Raw genomic sequence first — 16,865 nt, forward strand, 5'->3', positions numbered from 1 at the left:
GTGGGGACCTCGTCTGGTTAAGCGACAACCTCCACCCCCCCATCTCTCTCGCACCCAACCACCACCACCACCGCCACCACCGCCACCACCACCGCCACCGCCACCACGCGCACGGCAGCGACGGCTCACCCCCCCTCCCCCGCTCAGTCCCACGCACATGCTCGTTATAAAACAGTGATTTTTTTTTAAAACGTCGACAGGATTCTTCTTCACCACGTCAATTTAACTTCATTATCATTATTAGCGTTCACCGCAAATGAAAACAACCTGCGGCCTGACGTGACTAGGGGCTTCAAGTTTGGGCGGCGCTCGGCCGACGACGACGAAACCCCCCAGCGCGAAGGCGTTCGCGTGTGTGGAGCGCGAACGCACGAGCGGCGAGCAAAAATGACGCTCGCGACCGTCGGTACCGCCCCCCCCCCTCGCCACGACAGCCCGACGCGGGCCGCGAGCTCCGCACGACCCGCAGGCCACGCGGGCGGGGAGACTGGGCGCCCCCCCCCACTCCTCAATTCTTCCCCTTCGCTTTCCCCCGGGTGCCACGGCCCCGACCCCTCTTGGGGGTCAGCGTCGCCCTCTTGGGTGCCGCTGCCGGCTGCTGCTGCTGCCCAACCTCCCCCTCCCCCGCCACCACGGTGGGGGGCTCCACCGCATCCCCCGTGGGGGGCTCCGCCGTGTCCCCCGTGCTGCCCTCCGTGCTGCCCCCTGCGCCCGCCTGACCCTCCGTGGACGCGTCCGGCGCGTCGACGGAGATCGGGATGACGGCGGCGGCGCCTTCACTGCCCACCTCCATCGCCTCCTCCAGGAGCGCCGATCCCTCCCCACCCTCGCCACCCTCACGACCCTCCCCACCCTCGCCACCCTCACGACCCTCCCCACCCACGCCACCCTCACGACCCTCCCCACCCTTGCCACCCTCACCACCCTCACGACCCTCACCCTGCGATGCGCCCGCTGCCACCTCTGCTGGCTCAGCCTCTGCTACTGCTACGCCGTCCGCATCTCCCTCCCCGGCCTCCTCCTCCTCCCCCCCCGTGCCTCCCTCCACTCCCTCTTTCCCCTCCGCTCCTCCCTCCGCCGCTCCCCCCTCAGCTTCGCCACTCTTGGCAGCGGCGGCGGCGGCGGTGACGGCGGTGGCCGCCTTCCGCTCGCTCTCCTTCTTGGCGTTCTCCACCATCTTCTTCTCGTGCTCCTTGAACTCCACCGAGAAGGGGTCCTCACCCTGCCAACACCACAACCGTCAAAGACGCGCGGCGGCGAGATGTTAACTCCCTCGCCTTGTACGCAGGAGGTCGTGGCTTCGACCGCGACCCTGACGCCTGCTGCTGCTGCTGAATATTTGGAGTTTGAGTGTCTCTCTCTCTCTCTGTACCCGCGGTCGCGTCGATTTCTCTCCGGGTCCTCCGGTTGTTACATTTTCCCCTCCACATTCAGAATCAACGTCACGCGTTTAGAGGATTTGGCTGCTGCCACAGATTTTCACGCGACGATTACGATTCGTGGCTTCTGAACAAAGAGCGACGTAGCTCAGTGGGCCTTACCTGGTCAAATAAAAAAGAGTTTCATGATTGAACAAACCCCCCACCCCCAACGCCGAAACAGAATGTTGGGCCAAGTGCTGTTAGCGAGCAGCAGCGCCTGCGAAGGCCGGCACGGCGCGCCATCGGAGTGGGGCAGAGGTCGCAACCGGGTACCCGATACCCGTACCCTACCCGATACCCGGCTGGGTACGGGTACCCGTTTGCGACCCTGGTGCGGCCAGGTACGGGTAGGCCGTGAGTCACTGGTGAGTCACCGTTTGTCACTCATTTCGGGTAGGGTACGGGTAGAGAACCCGTACCCAGCCGGGTACGGGTACCCATTTGCGACCCTGGTGCGGCCGGGTACAGGTAAGGAATCAAAACACGTTTGCAACCTCTGGTGGCCAGCACCACGGCCGCCTTTGTCTCCCCCAGTGACGATGTTCACCAGACACCGCGCTGGGTGATCATTTGAGGCCAATTCGACCTACGAGGAGGGGCGGCCAGAACCGCTTCAGATAATCGTCACCGGTGCGTCGGTGTCGGCCGCAAGCGGGAATCCAACTCGGGTGGCCGGGTCCGAAGCGCGGCACAGCGCCGACCGCTACGCCGCTCCCGAGAGAGAGGCACCCGGGTCGGGAATCGAACCCAGGGACACTCGGGAAGACGACCCACAGTGGGTAACGTTTGCTCCGTCACTTGCCTTCTTGAATTTCTCAAACATCTCCTCCACGTCCGGCTGGTTGAGGATGCTCCTGGCTATGTGGAGGATCTCCGACTTCTTTTCAAACATGTACTTCTGCAGGAGCACACGCACAGGGACCACGCGCCTCCAATTAGCGCGGTTGGCTCCGTACGGTGCGAAACAAAGTTCAATACACGGACACACTGACCATAGACTCAACACTGCCCAAAGACTCAACACTGCCCATAGACTCAACACTACCCAGACTCAACACTGCCCATAGACTCAACACTGCCCATAGACTCAACACTGCCCAGACTCAACACTGCCCATAGACTCAACACTACCCAAAGACTCAACACTGCCCATAGACTCAACACTACCCATAGACTCAACACTGCCCATAGACTCAACACTACCCATAGACTCAACACCGCCCATAGACTCAACACTGCCCATAGACTCAACACTGCCCATAGACTCAACACTGCCCATAGACTCAACACTGCCCATAGACTCAACACTGCCCATAGACTCAACACTGCCCAAAGATGGAGAGAGAGATGGAGAGGGAGAGAGACCGCGACAGGCACGTGCAAGCGACTCGCCTCCCTCTTGTTGACGTGCGACGTCGCCGCCATGTGGCCCTCCACCTCGTGTGCCGACAGGGGGATGTAGACGTTGCAGATGTAGCAGGCCACCACCTCCTCGCGCTGCATCAGATCCTCCAGCTCGAGGCCTGCAGCAGCAGCAGCAGAGAGACGGTGGGAGCGTGGAGGGCGCACAGACGGAGAGAGGGAGAGCGCGGAGGGGCGGCGGTCGGCTGGTGACGGGGACCGGGGGGGCGGCTGCGACGCCAGGCGGGGGAGGCTCTCTCGCTCTCTCAATTCTTCTCTAGCCTCTCGGACGCGACTCCGCGGCCCGCCCGTCTGGAACGCTCTTCCCCGTCCGATATTAGGAAGCCGCCGGAAGCTGAGATGAACTTCTAAATCGTCGTCTAAGATGGACAAGCTCACTTGTTTAGAACTGGTGTTGTTGTCCTTCCCCCGCACCTCTGATTAGCGCGGTTGGCTACGTACGGTGCGAAAGAAGTTCAACGTACACACTGCCCATAGACTCAACACTGCCCATAGACTCAACACTGCCCAGAGACTCAACACTGCCCATAGACTCAACACTGCCCATAGACTCAACACTGCCCAGAGACTCAACACTGCCCATAGACTCAACACTGCCCAGAGACTCAACACTGCCCATAGACTCACACTGCACCTCCGACGAGCATGGTTGGCTACGTAGGGTGCAAAAGAAGTTCGTACCGTTCCCAGCAATTGCTGTTAGTGAAGAAATGAAATGTTACATCTGCCCCTTGATGTCGCATCCTCCACTACGCACGATTCCCCGCACACACACACACACGCACGCACACACACACACACACACGCACACACACACACACGCACACACACACGCACACACACACGCACACACACACGCACACACACACACACGCACGCACACACACGCACACACACACACACGCACACACACACGCACACACACACACACACGCACACACACACACACACACGCACTCGCGCACACACACACACATGCACATGCACGCACACCCCTAGATCGGCACATGTCGCATACGTACACACACACGCGCTCGTGCACGCACAAGCGGATACACGACGTCGCACGCGTGCATACGCACACACGCGCGCACGCACCCCCACGCACAACGCAACTGGCTGGCCAAGCGAGCGTGGTGGCGCTCATCGACTTTGGGTCTGGCGGCGTGTCACTGCTTTCGCTTTGCTTGTTTTGACTTTTTATTTCGTTTCGGTTTAGAAAAACGCACGAGGGCCCCAAACGGAATCCAAACGGAATTTCCCCTCCTCCTCGTTTTTAAACCGCAGAGGGTTTACCGAGGCGCGCGCGCGGGCGGCACCGGAGGGGAGGAGGAGGGGGTGTGGGCGGGTGGCGGGGGGGTGGGGGTGAGGACGCGGAGCTGCCCGGCGCTCGTCAGCGCTCCCTGCGACAGCCCTCTCCGGTTTACCTGCCAACGGGTCAAAGCTCTGCTCGGCCGGATCAACCGCGGCCTCTCCCGCCTCATTCGTGGCTTCTGCCGGCGCCTTCTGGGCGTCTTGCTGCGCTTCGGCCGACGCCTCTGGCCGCTTCTCCGCCGCTTCCTCGACAGAAGACGACGAGGCTGGCGCTTCCGCACCCTGCGTGGGCGCGTCGCCCTTCGTCGCCACGGACCCCTCCTCTTCTTTGCGTTCGGCGTCAGCGGCGGTGACGGCGGCGGGTTCGGCGGAGGTGGAATCATCGGCGGTGGCGGCGGCCTCCTCCGCGGGAAGAACAGCAGTGCTCTCAGAGTCTGCCACGTCGCAGGCTTTACCGCCCGTTGTTGTTGTTGTCGTTGTTGTCGTTTCCCCCATTGTTGTTGTTTTCCCCCCCGTTGTTGTTTCGCCGGGCACCTCGGCCGCGACTTCTTCGGTTCCCAAGCCCTCGGCCGTCACGGCGGCTGCGACAACGGCGGAGGCCTCTACCACTGTCCCAGTCGTGTCCATAGATTCGTCGTCTTCTCGTTGCGGTTTGGCGTCGGCGGGGAGACCGGCGGCGGTTTGGTCGGCCGCGAGTGCCGGGTCGGCACCGGCCACCTCGACGGCGGCTGTCTCTTCGTCCTCGGCGCCGACATCGCTCAAAGTCTTCTCCTCCTCCTCCTTCGACTTGGAGCTCTGTGGCTTCTCGTGCCGGTTCACTTTGCCATACTCCTTCTTGCGAGTTGCCAATTTCTTGTTTTTCAACGTTATGTATTGCTACAAGACAAGAAGGGAAAATGTAAAAGTAGATCTGCAAAAGATCGCTCTTTCTCGAGTTGTGACTTCGTTGCGCAGTGCCGTTAGGGTTACACGCACGCAGACGCGCACACGCTGACGGACCACCCCACAAACCCCTCCCTCCCCGCCCAGCAACAGCACAAACACGACAACACGGCCCTGGCTTGCTGTGTGCGGGCTGTCTCACACCCACCCCAGTCCCGGCTCTCCAGAACAACATGCGGCGTGCATCTCAAGCCTACTCCACGCAGACTGCCCCCCACCCCCCACACACACACTCCACCCCCCACACACACACACTCCACCCACTCGCCCCCTACTGTGAAAACTTGTGAGCAAACTATAAGACTAATAAAAACATTGATTTGACCAGGTAAGGCCCACTGAGCTACGATGTGGCTCTTATTCAGAAGCGACCTGGCTATCACGAACCACAGCTCAATCAAGTGGCTCCACATCATCGTCGTCGCGTGGAAACTTCTAGCGGCAGCCACTTACTCTCAACACGTCACGTTCATCCTAAATGCGGCGGGGAAAAAAACAAAGAGGACCCCGAGGAAAATCCACGAGACCACGGGGAGACGGACAGACGCGCAAACTCCAAATATACAACGGCAGGCATAGTCAGGGTCGGGATCGAAATCTGAGCCTGGGTCGTCGTACCCCAGCACTGACGCTCATCTAAGAGCAATTAAGGCCGAACGCTTTACTCACGCGGCGCAACCGTCGGACAAATAAAAAGAACGGATTCTCCGCATCGCATTCGGAGGGCACACGGCCAAACCCGTACCCACGCATTCCCAGCATACGCGGTGTAGAAACCTCCGTACCATCGATTAGAAATCTCCAATTAGAAACCTCCCATTAGGATAGTTGGCTTACGTACAGTGCAAAGGAAGCTCAATAGAGCACAACGGGCAGCTGCGTGCACGCATACTCAAACAGGAAAACACAAATGCACACACACACGCACGCAGACAAAAGATCCCTCATATAGCCTTAACAGACCGTAGGGGCAAGTGCTGTTAGCGAGCACCTATGAAGGCCAGAACGGTACACGAGGGGGTGGGTGGCCAGGACCACGCCAGGCTACCTTTGTCTCTCCAGTGGCGATGTTTACACACCGCACCAGGTACTCACTTGAGGCTGAATCGACCTAGGGGAGGTCCAGGACCGGTTCAGATAATCGTCACTGGTGTTGGCCGTGAGCGGGAATCGAACCCGTGTCGCCGGGTTCATACCGCAGCTCGCTAACCGCTACACTACCGCTCCTCACACACTCGCACACACGCGCACTCACACACAAACAGGAAAACACACACACACTCACAGCCTCTCCCAAGACCCTGAGAAAATAGGGGAGGAGACCCTTTGCCCAACAAGTAGGAAGTTGGCTGACGGAGACAACTGTGGGCTGACTACAGTGTTCACTACCAACGGTTATCAGAAGCAATCAACGACATCTCGGTGACCCAGGTCGTGGGTCACTCTTGCGTACAGGGGACTCATCGCCATCTCCGCTCGCGCTCGCTCTGCCCTGCTTAGACAAGGTCAACTTGAACTGGACAACGGCAGCAACTGATAAAGTGACGGGGCGGGGTGGTTGGGGGGGCGGGAGCGGAGGGAGGGAGAAAGCAGAGGGAGGGAGGGAGGGAGTGGAGGGAGCGGAAGGAGCGGAGGGAGGGAGCGGAGGGAGCGGAGGGAGTGGAGGGAGGAAGCAAGCGGAGGGAGTGGAGGGAGTGGAGCGAGCAGAGGGAGGCGTTGGGGTGCAGGCGATGCAGCCTTACGTGCAGGAACTCGGACATGCCCTTCTCATCGGGGAAGGACTCCTTGATGAGGCGCAGGATGAACTGGTGGCAGGGGCTGCCCAGGTGGTATTCGATGTCAGCCTCCTCCGCCGTGCCGTACTTGCACACGGCGCAGTAGTACTGCTGCCTGCAGACACGGAGCCCGCGTCACGGACTCGCCGGTTCACGGACTTGCGCTACTACCCGGTAAAACCAGTAAAGCGCAAGCGACCTTGGCTAACGATGAAAACATCATTTATAGTACTCTTTGGTTCTTTCGGTAAAGTCACGAAGGTAGAAAAATAATAGATCACGACGTTTCGATGGTAACGCAAGCAATCGTCATCAGGTGGGACAACCACAGCAAGAAAAAACACCCGATGACGATTGCGATTGAAACGTCGTGACCTATTATTTTTCTACCCACGTGACTTTACCGAAAGAACCAAAGAGTATGGATTCCTGCAGTCACGAAAGCTTTAAATCATGATCAATTATAGTATTTGGCTCTGGTGAAGGCCAATCAGTTTCAAAGACAATGCAAATATTATCAGAGCATCTTTGTTTGCATGTTTTGCCACAAGCGTGTTTGCGATTAATGCAGACTTGACGCCTTGCGATAGGGATCTTATTTGGCGTTCGAACATCTAAACACCTCCTGTTTTACATTGCCAGGAAGGGTGAAGCCTATTCTGAATTTTTTCATCATTTTGATAATGGCAAAAAAAGCGTCCCATAGGTATCAACTGCCGCCCTGCAACGTGTGTTGGTCACCATGGCCACCACGCACGCTCACGTTAGCTGCGTGGAAGTTCCACCCACACTCTTTGGTTTTTCGGTAAAGTCACGTAGGTAAAAAAAATTTAAAGAAATTAAATCACGACGTTTCGGGCGCAACACAAGCGTCCTTCTTCAGGTGGGGACAACTTAGGGAAAGCACACCGCTTAAGCTTAAGCTTTGTACCTACGTGACTTTACCGAAAAAACCAAAGAGTATGAATCCTTGCAGTCACGAAAACTTCTAATCTAGTTCCACCCATCTTGACACAGCCACTCATCCCAACCGGCCCTGCCACTCCGTGGCGGTGACGTCACCGCCCCGGGAGAGAGAGGCTCGTGCCAGGCTAGGTGGCACTTTTGAGGACGTCACGCGTGAAGTTTGCAAGGCTTCTCGCTGCTGGCTGGCTGGAGGGAGGTCACGGGACCCCAAGCGGATGACCGACTGGGGCATGTGCATGGGGTGCCGGCAGTGGCTAGGAGATGTTAACTCTCTCGCCTGGTAAGCAGGAGGTCGTGGGTTTGATCCCGACCCTGACGCCTGCTGCTGTATCTGTGGAGTTTGCGTCTCTCTCCTCTCTCTCCAAAGAGTAGAGTGGATTTTACTCAGGCCCCTCCCCATGTAGAATCGACGTCGCGCGTTTAACGAGTATTTGGCTGCTGCTATAAATTTCCACGCGATAAGCCACTTCGTTGAGCTACCATTACGTGAGGCCAGATCGCTTCTGAAAGAGAGCTACATAGCTCGGTGGGCCTTAGCTGTCGTCTAAAAAAAGTACGCAAAATATACACTCGCATCCACGTGTCAGTATACAATAGGACACGGGGGAAATAGTAATTGATGACATCTGGTTTTACTCTGAATGTGAACCTTACTTGAAGGACTCCCGTCTGTTCTTCATCCTGCCTGTGGAGAGACGTGAAACACAGCGGGGATGATGGCGATTAGAATGCGCGCACGTAAACATCGTCACTTCCGAGATCACGGTCACAACAACAGCAACAAGAGTGATTTCCTGCCCTCCTGTTTACAGCTCCTGCAGAGCCAGTGCTGGAAACTCCACATTACTATGGCGGGGGACAAGTATCTCCACAGGACAACCACACGGTTGAACTTCCTCACTCAAAGTGGTACTCGTTTTACCCACTCCGGAGGGATGATGATGATGGGCCAAACACACTACTTCATTACGGATCGGTTATGAGTATTTGTTTACCTATTTGACAGGAGCGTGATGTTCAGCGCATGAATAAAGCAGCCCCCGTGTAGGTGACAGACCTAACGACGTTGTGTAGGCGCGTCATCACGCGCTTGCTGCGTGCGTGTGCGCCGCGCACTCATCCAGCGACATCCCTGGGCCACGGGGAACTTCCAAGTGCGACGTGTGGACGGCTTGACAAGCCAGCCGGTCTCTCTCTCTCTCTCCACCAAAGACAAAGATCCCCCGTGTAGCCTTAAAAGACCCGAGTTCGATTCCCGCTCACGGCCAACACCAGTGACGATTATCCGAACCGGTCCTGGGCCTCCTCCCCTAGGTCGACTCGGCCTCAAATGAGTACCTGGTGCGGTGTGTGAACATCGCCACTGGGAGACGAAGGTGGCCGTTCCGGCCTTCATAGCCGCTGGCTGCTACTCGCGATCAACACTTGCCCCTGACGGTCTGCTAAAGGCTACACGGGGGGAGGGGGGGATCTTGGTGTTGTTGTGGATGAGGTTGTGAGAAACTCACGGCCAGAATCATCGTAGTCCAGCTTCTCAGAGCGCTGCCTCTGTGAACAGACACAGCACAACGATGAGCAGATGCCCACCCCCCACCCTGCACAGCCTACAACTGGGTACATTTGTTGTTACATCAACCACGTGACAAGATGAACTCATTGCACACTCACCCCGTGCTTGTCATCTCGGTCGAAACCTGGGCACAGCAACAGGGCAAACAAGGCAAACGTTATTCACACGGACAGGGGACGCGCCCCCCCCACCCAGAGAGCCGCAGGGGAGCGTGAAGCGCCCTGGCGACGCCCACTCACAACTGGGGCGCCACGCAGAGGTCGCAACCGGGTACCCGATACCCGTACCCTACCCGATACCCGTACAGGTACGGGTACCCGTTTGCGACCCTGGTGTGGCCGGGTACGGGTAGACCGTGAGTCACTGGTGAGTAACTGTTTGTCACTCATTTTCCAACGTTTTGTCTCTTCTCACAATTCAAGTTCCTAGAATCAACCCACCCGCGCCTGCAACATGGCTTCATCCCAGAGGTCGCAATCAGGTACCCGATACCCGTACCCTACCCGTACCCAGCCGGGTACGGGTAAGGTACGGGTACCCGTTTGCGACCCTGGTGCGGCCGGGTACGGGTACGGGTAAGGAATCAAAACTCGTTTGCGACCTCTCGCGCCACGGTGGCAAGATGCCAGCTCCCTCGCCCGGCACGCAGCAGGTCGTGGCTGCGGTCACGAACCTCACGACGCCTGCTGCTGCTGCTGCTGCGTGTTTGGAGTTTGCGTGTCTCTCTCTCTCCGTGGTCACGTGGATTTTTTCCCCGGGTCCTCCGGTTTTTCCCACCACATTTAGAATCGAGGTCACGCATTTTAGAGTGTTTGGCTGCCACTATATATTTCCACACGATGACGATGAGCCGCTGCGTTGGGCTATCGTGTGTGACAGCCAGGTCGCTTATTAAGAACGGGCTACATAGCTCAGTGGGCCTTACCTGGTATCATAACAAATAGTTTTTTGCAAAGGGACATGGAAATGTGATAAATGGTCACCCAGGCAGTGCCGAGAATCGATTCAATGATCGACTCTGAGTTATGTCTAATTTTTGTTCGTCTTGGTTTGTGTTGCTTTGTCATTTATTTCCGTTCAGTTCGTACCACTGAACCTCTACGCAGGGCACAATCAATGCAAAGACAAAGATCCCCTCTAAAGCCCTAAAAGACCGTTGGGGCAAGTGCTGTTAGCGAGCACCTATGAAGGCCACGCCCGACCGCCTTTGTCTCCCCAGTGGCGATGTTTACACACCGCACCAAGTGTGATGGTTGTGGGGCGCGGCAGTGTTTTGGTTGGCGCACTGCGCTACCAACCAGACGACCCGAGTTCGATTGCCGCTCATGACAGATAAGAGTGGCGAATCTCTGACAGGTATTCGACCTTCCTCTAGGTCGACTCAGGCTTAAATAATGAGCTGGTGCGGTGTGTGCGAACATCAGATATGGGGGGTAGACAAAGGCAGCCGGGCGCGGAACTGGCAACCCACCCCCTCGTGTTGCGTGCCGTGACGACCTTTGTAGGTGCTGCTCGCTAACAGCACTTGCCCCAACAGTCTGTGAAAGGCTACACGGGGGATCTTTGTCTCTTCTTGTTGTGTGACGGTGAAGAGGTGCGATCTGTAGGCAGGTGTGCGCTGTACTTACTGCGCCCATCGGTGTCGCGGTCGCTCCTGCTGTGTCTCTGCAAAAAAAAAAGAATACAACCACGGTGAGCGGGTGTTGGAAATTCCACATTCCCTACGGCGAGAGCGAGTCTACCCGTAGCGCACAACCACCGTTGATCCTTCCCCACACAGAGTGGTGCTCAATGTATTGACCCTGGAAAGAGGGATGACAATGATGACGATAACGACAATGATGACGACGATAATGACGATAACAATGATATTGTCGATGACAATGATGATGATATTGACAACGACGATGATGACAATGACGGCGATGACAATGATGATGATATTGACAACGACGATGATGACAATGGGCCGAGTTCCACCCCCACCGCAGCCAGGAGGTGAACTCGCGCGACCCTTCTGAATGCGAGCCGCTCGCTCTACGCCCGAGCAGCCACCTGGCCCACAGGCAGGTAGGCGACGTGACGTCGTCGTTGCTCGTGCCAGGAAGTCCTTACTCTAACAATCGGTAAAGTGGCCCTTTTCATCCGTAGATCCCAATGCGCCACAGCGTATGCAAAGCCACGAAATAACCAGAACCTGTAAGGTGCACGGCCAGAAGAAGGCAGGGAGTAAGAGCCAATTTAAAGAGGTGAGTTTTCCCTCGTTATTCACGAACTTGGCTCTCCGCGAATCGCATCTGGAAGTCTACACGACGACTGCATCGAGAGAGAGAAAAAAAGTGACGAGAGAGATAAAGTGATGAGAGAGAATGTGATGAGAGAGAATGTGAAATAAAGTGATGAGCATGTGATGAGAGATAACGCGGTGAGATATAAAGTGATGAGAGAAAGTGATGTGTTATTCTGATACTTTGCACGTATTTAATAGCTTATTTATGGGTTTATTTAAGGCAATGCAAAATGAAGGACTCCCGTAACAGGGCACTTGATGAGGTCGCGACGAGGAGTGGAGTGATGACGCTGAGAAAGCCAGCAGACACCAAACTTGCTCACCTCCTCCTTGTCGTAGCGTTCGTGCTCTGCAGGAGAGAACGGCACAGACACGCTGGTGAGCACTTCATCTGCGGTGCGGTGGTGCTGCTGGTGGCTGAACACAGCGCGAACGAGACAAAACCGTCAAGTCCGGTAGACCGAGTTTACTCAACGCGGGCGGAGGAAGAACCGGTGCGTGGTTGTAATAGCGAAAGAAGAGCGCCGAGGAAGCGAGTGACCGCACACACGCAGGGCGCACGCACCGTGCGTGTGGGGGGCGGGGGCTACCTCTGCTGTCGTCTCGACGCGGTCTCTTGGGCTGCGACCCGCCGGACCAGGAGCGGTCGCGGCGCTGGTAGCTGCCGCCCTCTCGGCCGCCGCGGTCGTGATCCTGGTGGTGGTGGTAGTGGTGCTCGCGCTCCCCGTAGCCGGAGCGCCTGAAACCGGAACCGCCGCCACCGCCGTAGCCTCCGCCATAGCCGCCTCCTCCGCCGTAGTCCCTGCCGTGCTGCACCGAGATGTTCACAAAGAATTTCACTCTGAACACACGGACCCCTCGGCAAGACACTGGCGCTGACGGTCGTCGCGCCAACGAGCCGCGGGTCGTACTCACGAGCACGAGCGTCAACGAGCGTCAACGAGCCCAAACGCTCGCACGTCGCGACGGGTCGTGGCGCGCCCTCACCCCGGAGGCTGCGGCGCGGTGCGGTGGCCCCCCGTAGTCGCGCGACGAGGACCCCCCGCCGACCCCGCTGCCGCCCCCCTCGTAGTAGTCTTGGCGGCCCCCGTATCCGTACGAGGCGGGCGCCTTGGCTGGGTACGGCGCCGCGTGGTGGCGCTCGTACGCGCGGTCGTCCGAGCGCCACCCGGCGGGTCGCGCGTAGCCCGTGTGGTGAGCGCCTCCTCCTCCTCCGGGGCCGTGGCGGTAGTCGTCCCCCCGGGAGTCGTACGGCTGGTAGCTGCACCGCGTTCACACGCAGAGACAAGAAGCCCACGGGCTGTGAACGCGGACGCAGGGCGACGGCGCGTTCGTTCGCAAAGCGGTTCGGTTCCCGGCAGGCCGCCGAGGTTCTTTATGCGTTTGGTTTTGTTGTTGATTTGCGCGGTTGACTATGTATGGTGCAAAAGAAGTTCAACATACGTACATGCAGCCCATAGACTAAGACTACCCATTGACTCAACACTGCCCATTGACTCAACACTGCCCATTGACTCAACACTGCCCATAGACTCAACACTACCCATTGACTCAACACTGCCCATAGACTCAACATTGCCCATAGACTCAACACTACCCATAGACTCAACACTGCCCATAGACTCAACAATACCCATTGACTCAACACTGTCTATTTGCGCGGTTGGCTATGTATGGTGCAAAAGAAGTTCAACATGTGTACATACAGCCCATAGACTCCACACTGCCCATAGCCTCAAACACTGTACCTCGATTAGCACGGCTGGCTACGTATTGTGTGAAAGAAGTTCAACATACATACAGCCCATAAACTCAACACTACCCATAGACTTCACACTGCCCATTGACTCACCATTGCATCTCCGATTAGCACGGCTGGCTGGGTACACACGTGCGCACAACACACGTCGCTAGCTCAGCAACATAAAACCAGTTTCGCGTAAGCATTAGCAAAATCCCGTGTGCGATGATGCAAAGGCGTCACGGTTCGAATCGCGTCCCGCGCCAACACCGCGTGGAGAGCGCACCGTGGTGGGAATGGCGGCAGACGCTTGTGAACTGCCGTGAAGGGGAGAGCGAGCGAGAACGAGCGAGAACGAGCGTGGAATTACTCACTCCTTTGGGTGGCCTCCGCCGTAGCTGGTACCGGAACCTGCGCACGGCGACAGAAACGCGCGCGGGAGAGAGACAGTCTGAGCGTTATTTATTTTGAATGGCCAGACAGGCGAGTTGTCATTCGCAAGGGTGACCCCCCATGGGGGGGCTCGGAAAACAACATGACAAAATGCAAATAGAATACAAGTACTGCAATGCAGTAAACAGGAATCGCACCACCGCAAATCAACTAAGCGAAAATACTCAACAACTATTTTAAACTAAGCTTTTTTTTTATTTCACCAGGTAAGGCCCCAATGAGCTTCTACGTAGCTGTTTCAGAAGTGACCTGGCCACAAATGACAGCTCAACGAAGTGGCGTATCAAGTGAAAGTGTATCGCTTTAAATGCGCGATGTTGATTCTATAAATGTTTAGGGAAAACCCGGAGGACCCAGAGAAAAATCCAGGCGACCACGGGGAAAGAGAGACACACAAACTCCACACACACAGCAGGTATCGTCAGGGTCGGGATCGAACCCATGACATCCTGTATAACAGGCGAGGTAGTTTACATCTCGCCACCCAGCACAGAGAGCAACACGAGCGGATTTCATCGCTCCATCTCTACAGTGGGCGGCCCCGCTATTGATCTCGACCTTCGCCCATCATCTGGACTTGTGAGCAACAAAAACAGAGAACTTCATAGCTCATCGGATTCCTCGTGCAGTCTAAATACGGCGGTGCCTCGGCTTACAATGCCATCGATTAACTATATTTAGACTCACGGTCCGCCTCCCATAGGGGTCCCATTGTTTCTATTAACGGCAAATGTTCGATTAACGATCATGTTTACGAGATCACGCGGACCCGCCAATTTCGGCCAATCGGAGCAGTCCCTACGTGTGACTCTGCAGACCTCAGCCAATCAGCGATCGCTTCAGCCATTCATCTTCTTAGCCTCAGGTAAGAATTGTTACTTCATGCACCTTTTTATGCTCTATTAATTATTTATCCGCGTTTCCATTAATATTAATGCTTTAATGCGTTTTCATAACGTTTATGTATTAAATTGCGTGGTTAAATGTCAAGGTATTTTTGTTAGGGTGAAAAACATCAACTTCCGATCGTCTTGGAACAAATAAAGTCTTTAACATGTATTTCCTATGTTCGATCAACGACAATTTCAATTAACGATGGGTTTTCGTGGAATCATACTCTTAGGGGTTTTCGGTAAAGTCACGTAGGTAAAAAAATAATAGAAATATAATAATAATATATGAAAATAAATCAATTAAATCACGACGTTTCGGAGGCAACACAAGTCTCAGTCTTCAGGTGGGACCATCACAGATACATTTACTGTATCAATCACTTGATTTTATACTTATTTATTTTTATTTATTATTTTTTTACCTACGTGACTTTACCGAAAAAACCTAAGAGTATGAATCCTTGCAGTCACGAAAGCTTCAAATCTAGAATTCCGTGGAATCAATTAATATCGTTCACCAAGGGACCGCTGCATTGATTGATCCGACACCTCAATTCCGGAAGAGCTGCCGGCGTTTCGGTGGCAATCTTCCGGAATCCGTTCCATTCACAATAATTGCCATTCCCAATTCCGGAAGATCGTTCCCTATCTTCACAGCGTCTTCCGGAAGACCTGCCCGGGTTTCGGTGGCAATCTTCCGGAATCCGTTCCATCCACAATAATTGCCAATCCCGATTCCGGAAGATCGTTCCCTATCTTCACAGCGTCTTCCGGAAGAGCTGCCTGCGTTTCGGTGGCAATCTTCCGGAATCCGTTCCATCCACAATAATTGCTAATCCCGATTCCGGAAGATCGTTCCCTATCTTCACAGCTTCTTCCGGAAGAGCTGCCCGCGTTTCGGTGGCAATCTTCCGGACGCGGCAGACCGTTTGTTAAAAGTGGCCGCCATTTGCTGCGTTCGCTCGCAGGAACCCAAACAAACAAACTCCGTCGGCTGCCCAAGACGATCGCCAACGCGCCGCAATACACTGCCCCCCTCACGAAATTCGCCTCGACGATTCGTTTCGCCAGTGCCGGATTTAGCAGTGCCACCGCTGTCACTCTGCGTGTATCTCCCGCGGAACTTTGTACATTCGGTAGGGCCGGATTAAGCTAAGTGCGGGGCCTGTAGCACATAAAGGGGCCCAAGTAAAAGAACCACGTAAAGATTAACATTTTTAACTCGCACAGTTGTAAGTAATTGTATTTTTCATTTGCTATACAGCCAGATAATACAACAAATCGCGAACCTTAAACACCCAGTCGTTTTAAACAGTTGACGGCGGTATAGTACTGTCGTAATAGAGCAAGTGCAGAATCCCTGAAGCGGAATTGATATCTTGAAAGCGTTTAGCGCGGGGCCCTTACATATGTAGTAGCGGTAGCTACTACTACATATGTGGTAGCTATGTAGTAGTGTACCTACTACATATGTAGTCGTAGCTACTAATGTAGTAGCTACATTAGTAGTAGCTACATTAGTAGTAGCTACATTATTAATGTAGTAGCTACTACATATGTAGTCGTAGCTACTACTACATATGTAGTAGCTACATTAGTAGTAGCTACATAAGTAGTAGTAGCTACATAAGTAGTAGCTACTACATATGTAGTCGTAGCTACTACTACATATGTAGTAGTAGCTGCGACTGTGGGGCCCGTAGCCACATTGGTAGCGACTTGTGCTGCTACTACGATAATCCGGCAGTGGCCGTCAGGGCAACTGGCTTCACATTCGGGCCGAACAAGACAGCGAACGCGCAATTGCGTCAGGAGCCGGAGCGATGTTTCATTTCGTATTTATCGGTGTGGGGGGGGCGAGGGTGTCACGGTGTCTGGTGTGTAACGACAATGAATGCGTGAGGGGATGGCACCGGGGCTCGCTCTCCGCAGCAAAACAACCAACGCCCCCCCCCTCTCCCTCCATCCCCTCACGATAAACCCGTGGAGGAGTTGGACCGCCGCCTCACCTCGTTCAAAATACGCCATCGCTGTTGTGAACGGCCGCCGCTGATTTTTTTTTGGGCGGGAAGCGTAGC

At 55.4% G+C, this 16,865-nt stretch overlaps 1 protein-coding gene across 1 annotated transcript; it reads right to left on the minus strand.

Moving 5' to 3' along the window:
* Positions 1–508: 508 nt before the first annotated feature.
* On the minus strand, positions 509–16,849 carry LOC144951227 (uncharacterized). Its single transcript, XM_078881375.1, has 15 exons — positions 16,797–16,849; positions 13,816–13,852; positions 12,688–12,961; positions 12,291–12,510; positions 12,024–12,049; positions 11,039–11,075; positions 9,509–9,534; positions 9,349–9,388; positions 8,495–8,525; positions 6,842–6,989; positions 4,271–5,033; positions 2,814–2,944; positions 2,224–2,319; positions 884–1,222; positions 509–799 (listed from the first exon to the last, which is right to left on the minus strand). Exons 1-15 carry the CDS (start codon positions 16,813–16,815, stop codon positions 509–511), a joined length of 2,478 nt encoding a protein of 825 aa, XP_078737501.1. The 5' UTR covers positions 16,816–16,849.
* Positions 16,850–16,865: the final 16 nt, after the last annotated feature.

Source organism: Lampetra fluviatilis, chromosome 61, assembly GCF_964198595.1.
Source record: "Lampetra fluviatilis chromosome 61, kcLamFluv1.1, whole genome shotgun sequence".
In the NCBI taxonomy this organism is placed as follows: domain Eukaryota; kingdom Metazoa; phylum Chordata; class Hyperoartia; order Petromyzontiformes; family Petromyzontidae; genus Lampetra; species Lampetra fluviatilis.

Coding starts and splice junctions, on each gene's coding strand:
- LOC144951227 (XM_078881375.1), bottom strand. Junction 12,511..12,687: donor ACCGCGCCGCAGCCTCCGGG/GTGAGGGCGCGC, acceptor ATCTCGGTGCAG/CACGGCAGGGACTACGGCGG. Junction 2,320..2,813: donor CGCACGTCAACAAGAGGGAG/GCGAGTCGCTTG, acceptor GTGCTCCTGCAG/AAGTACATGTTTGAAAAGAA.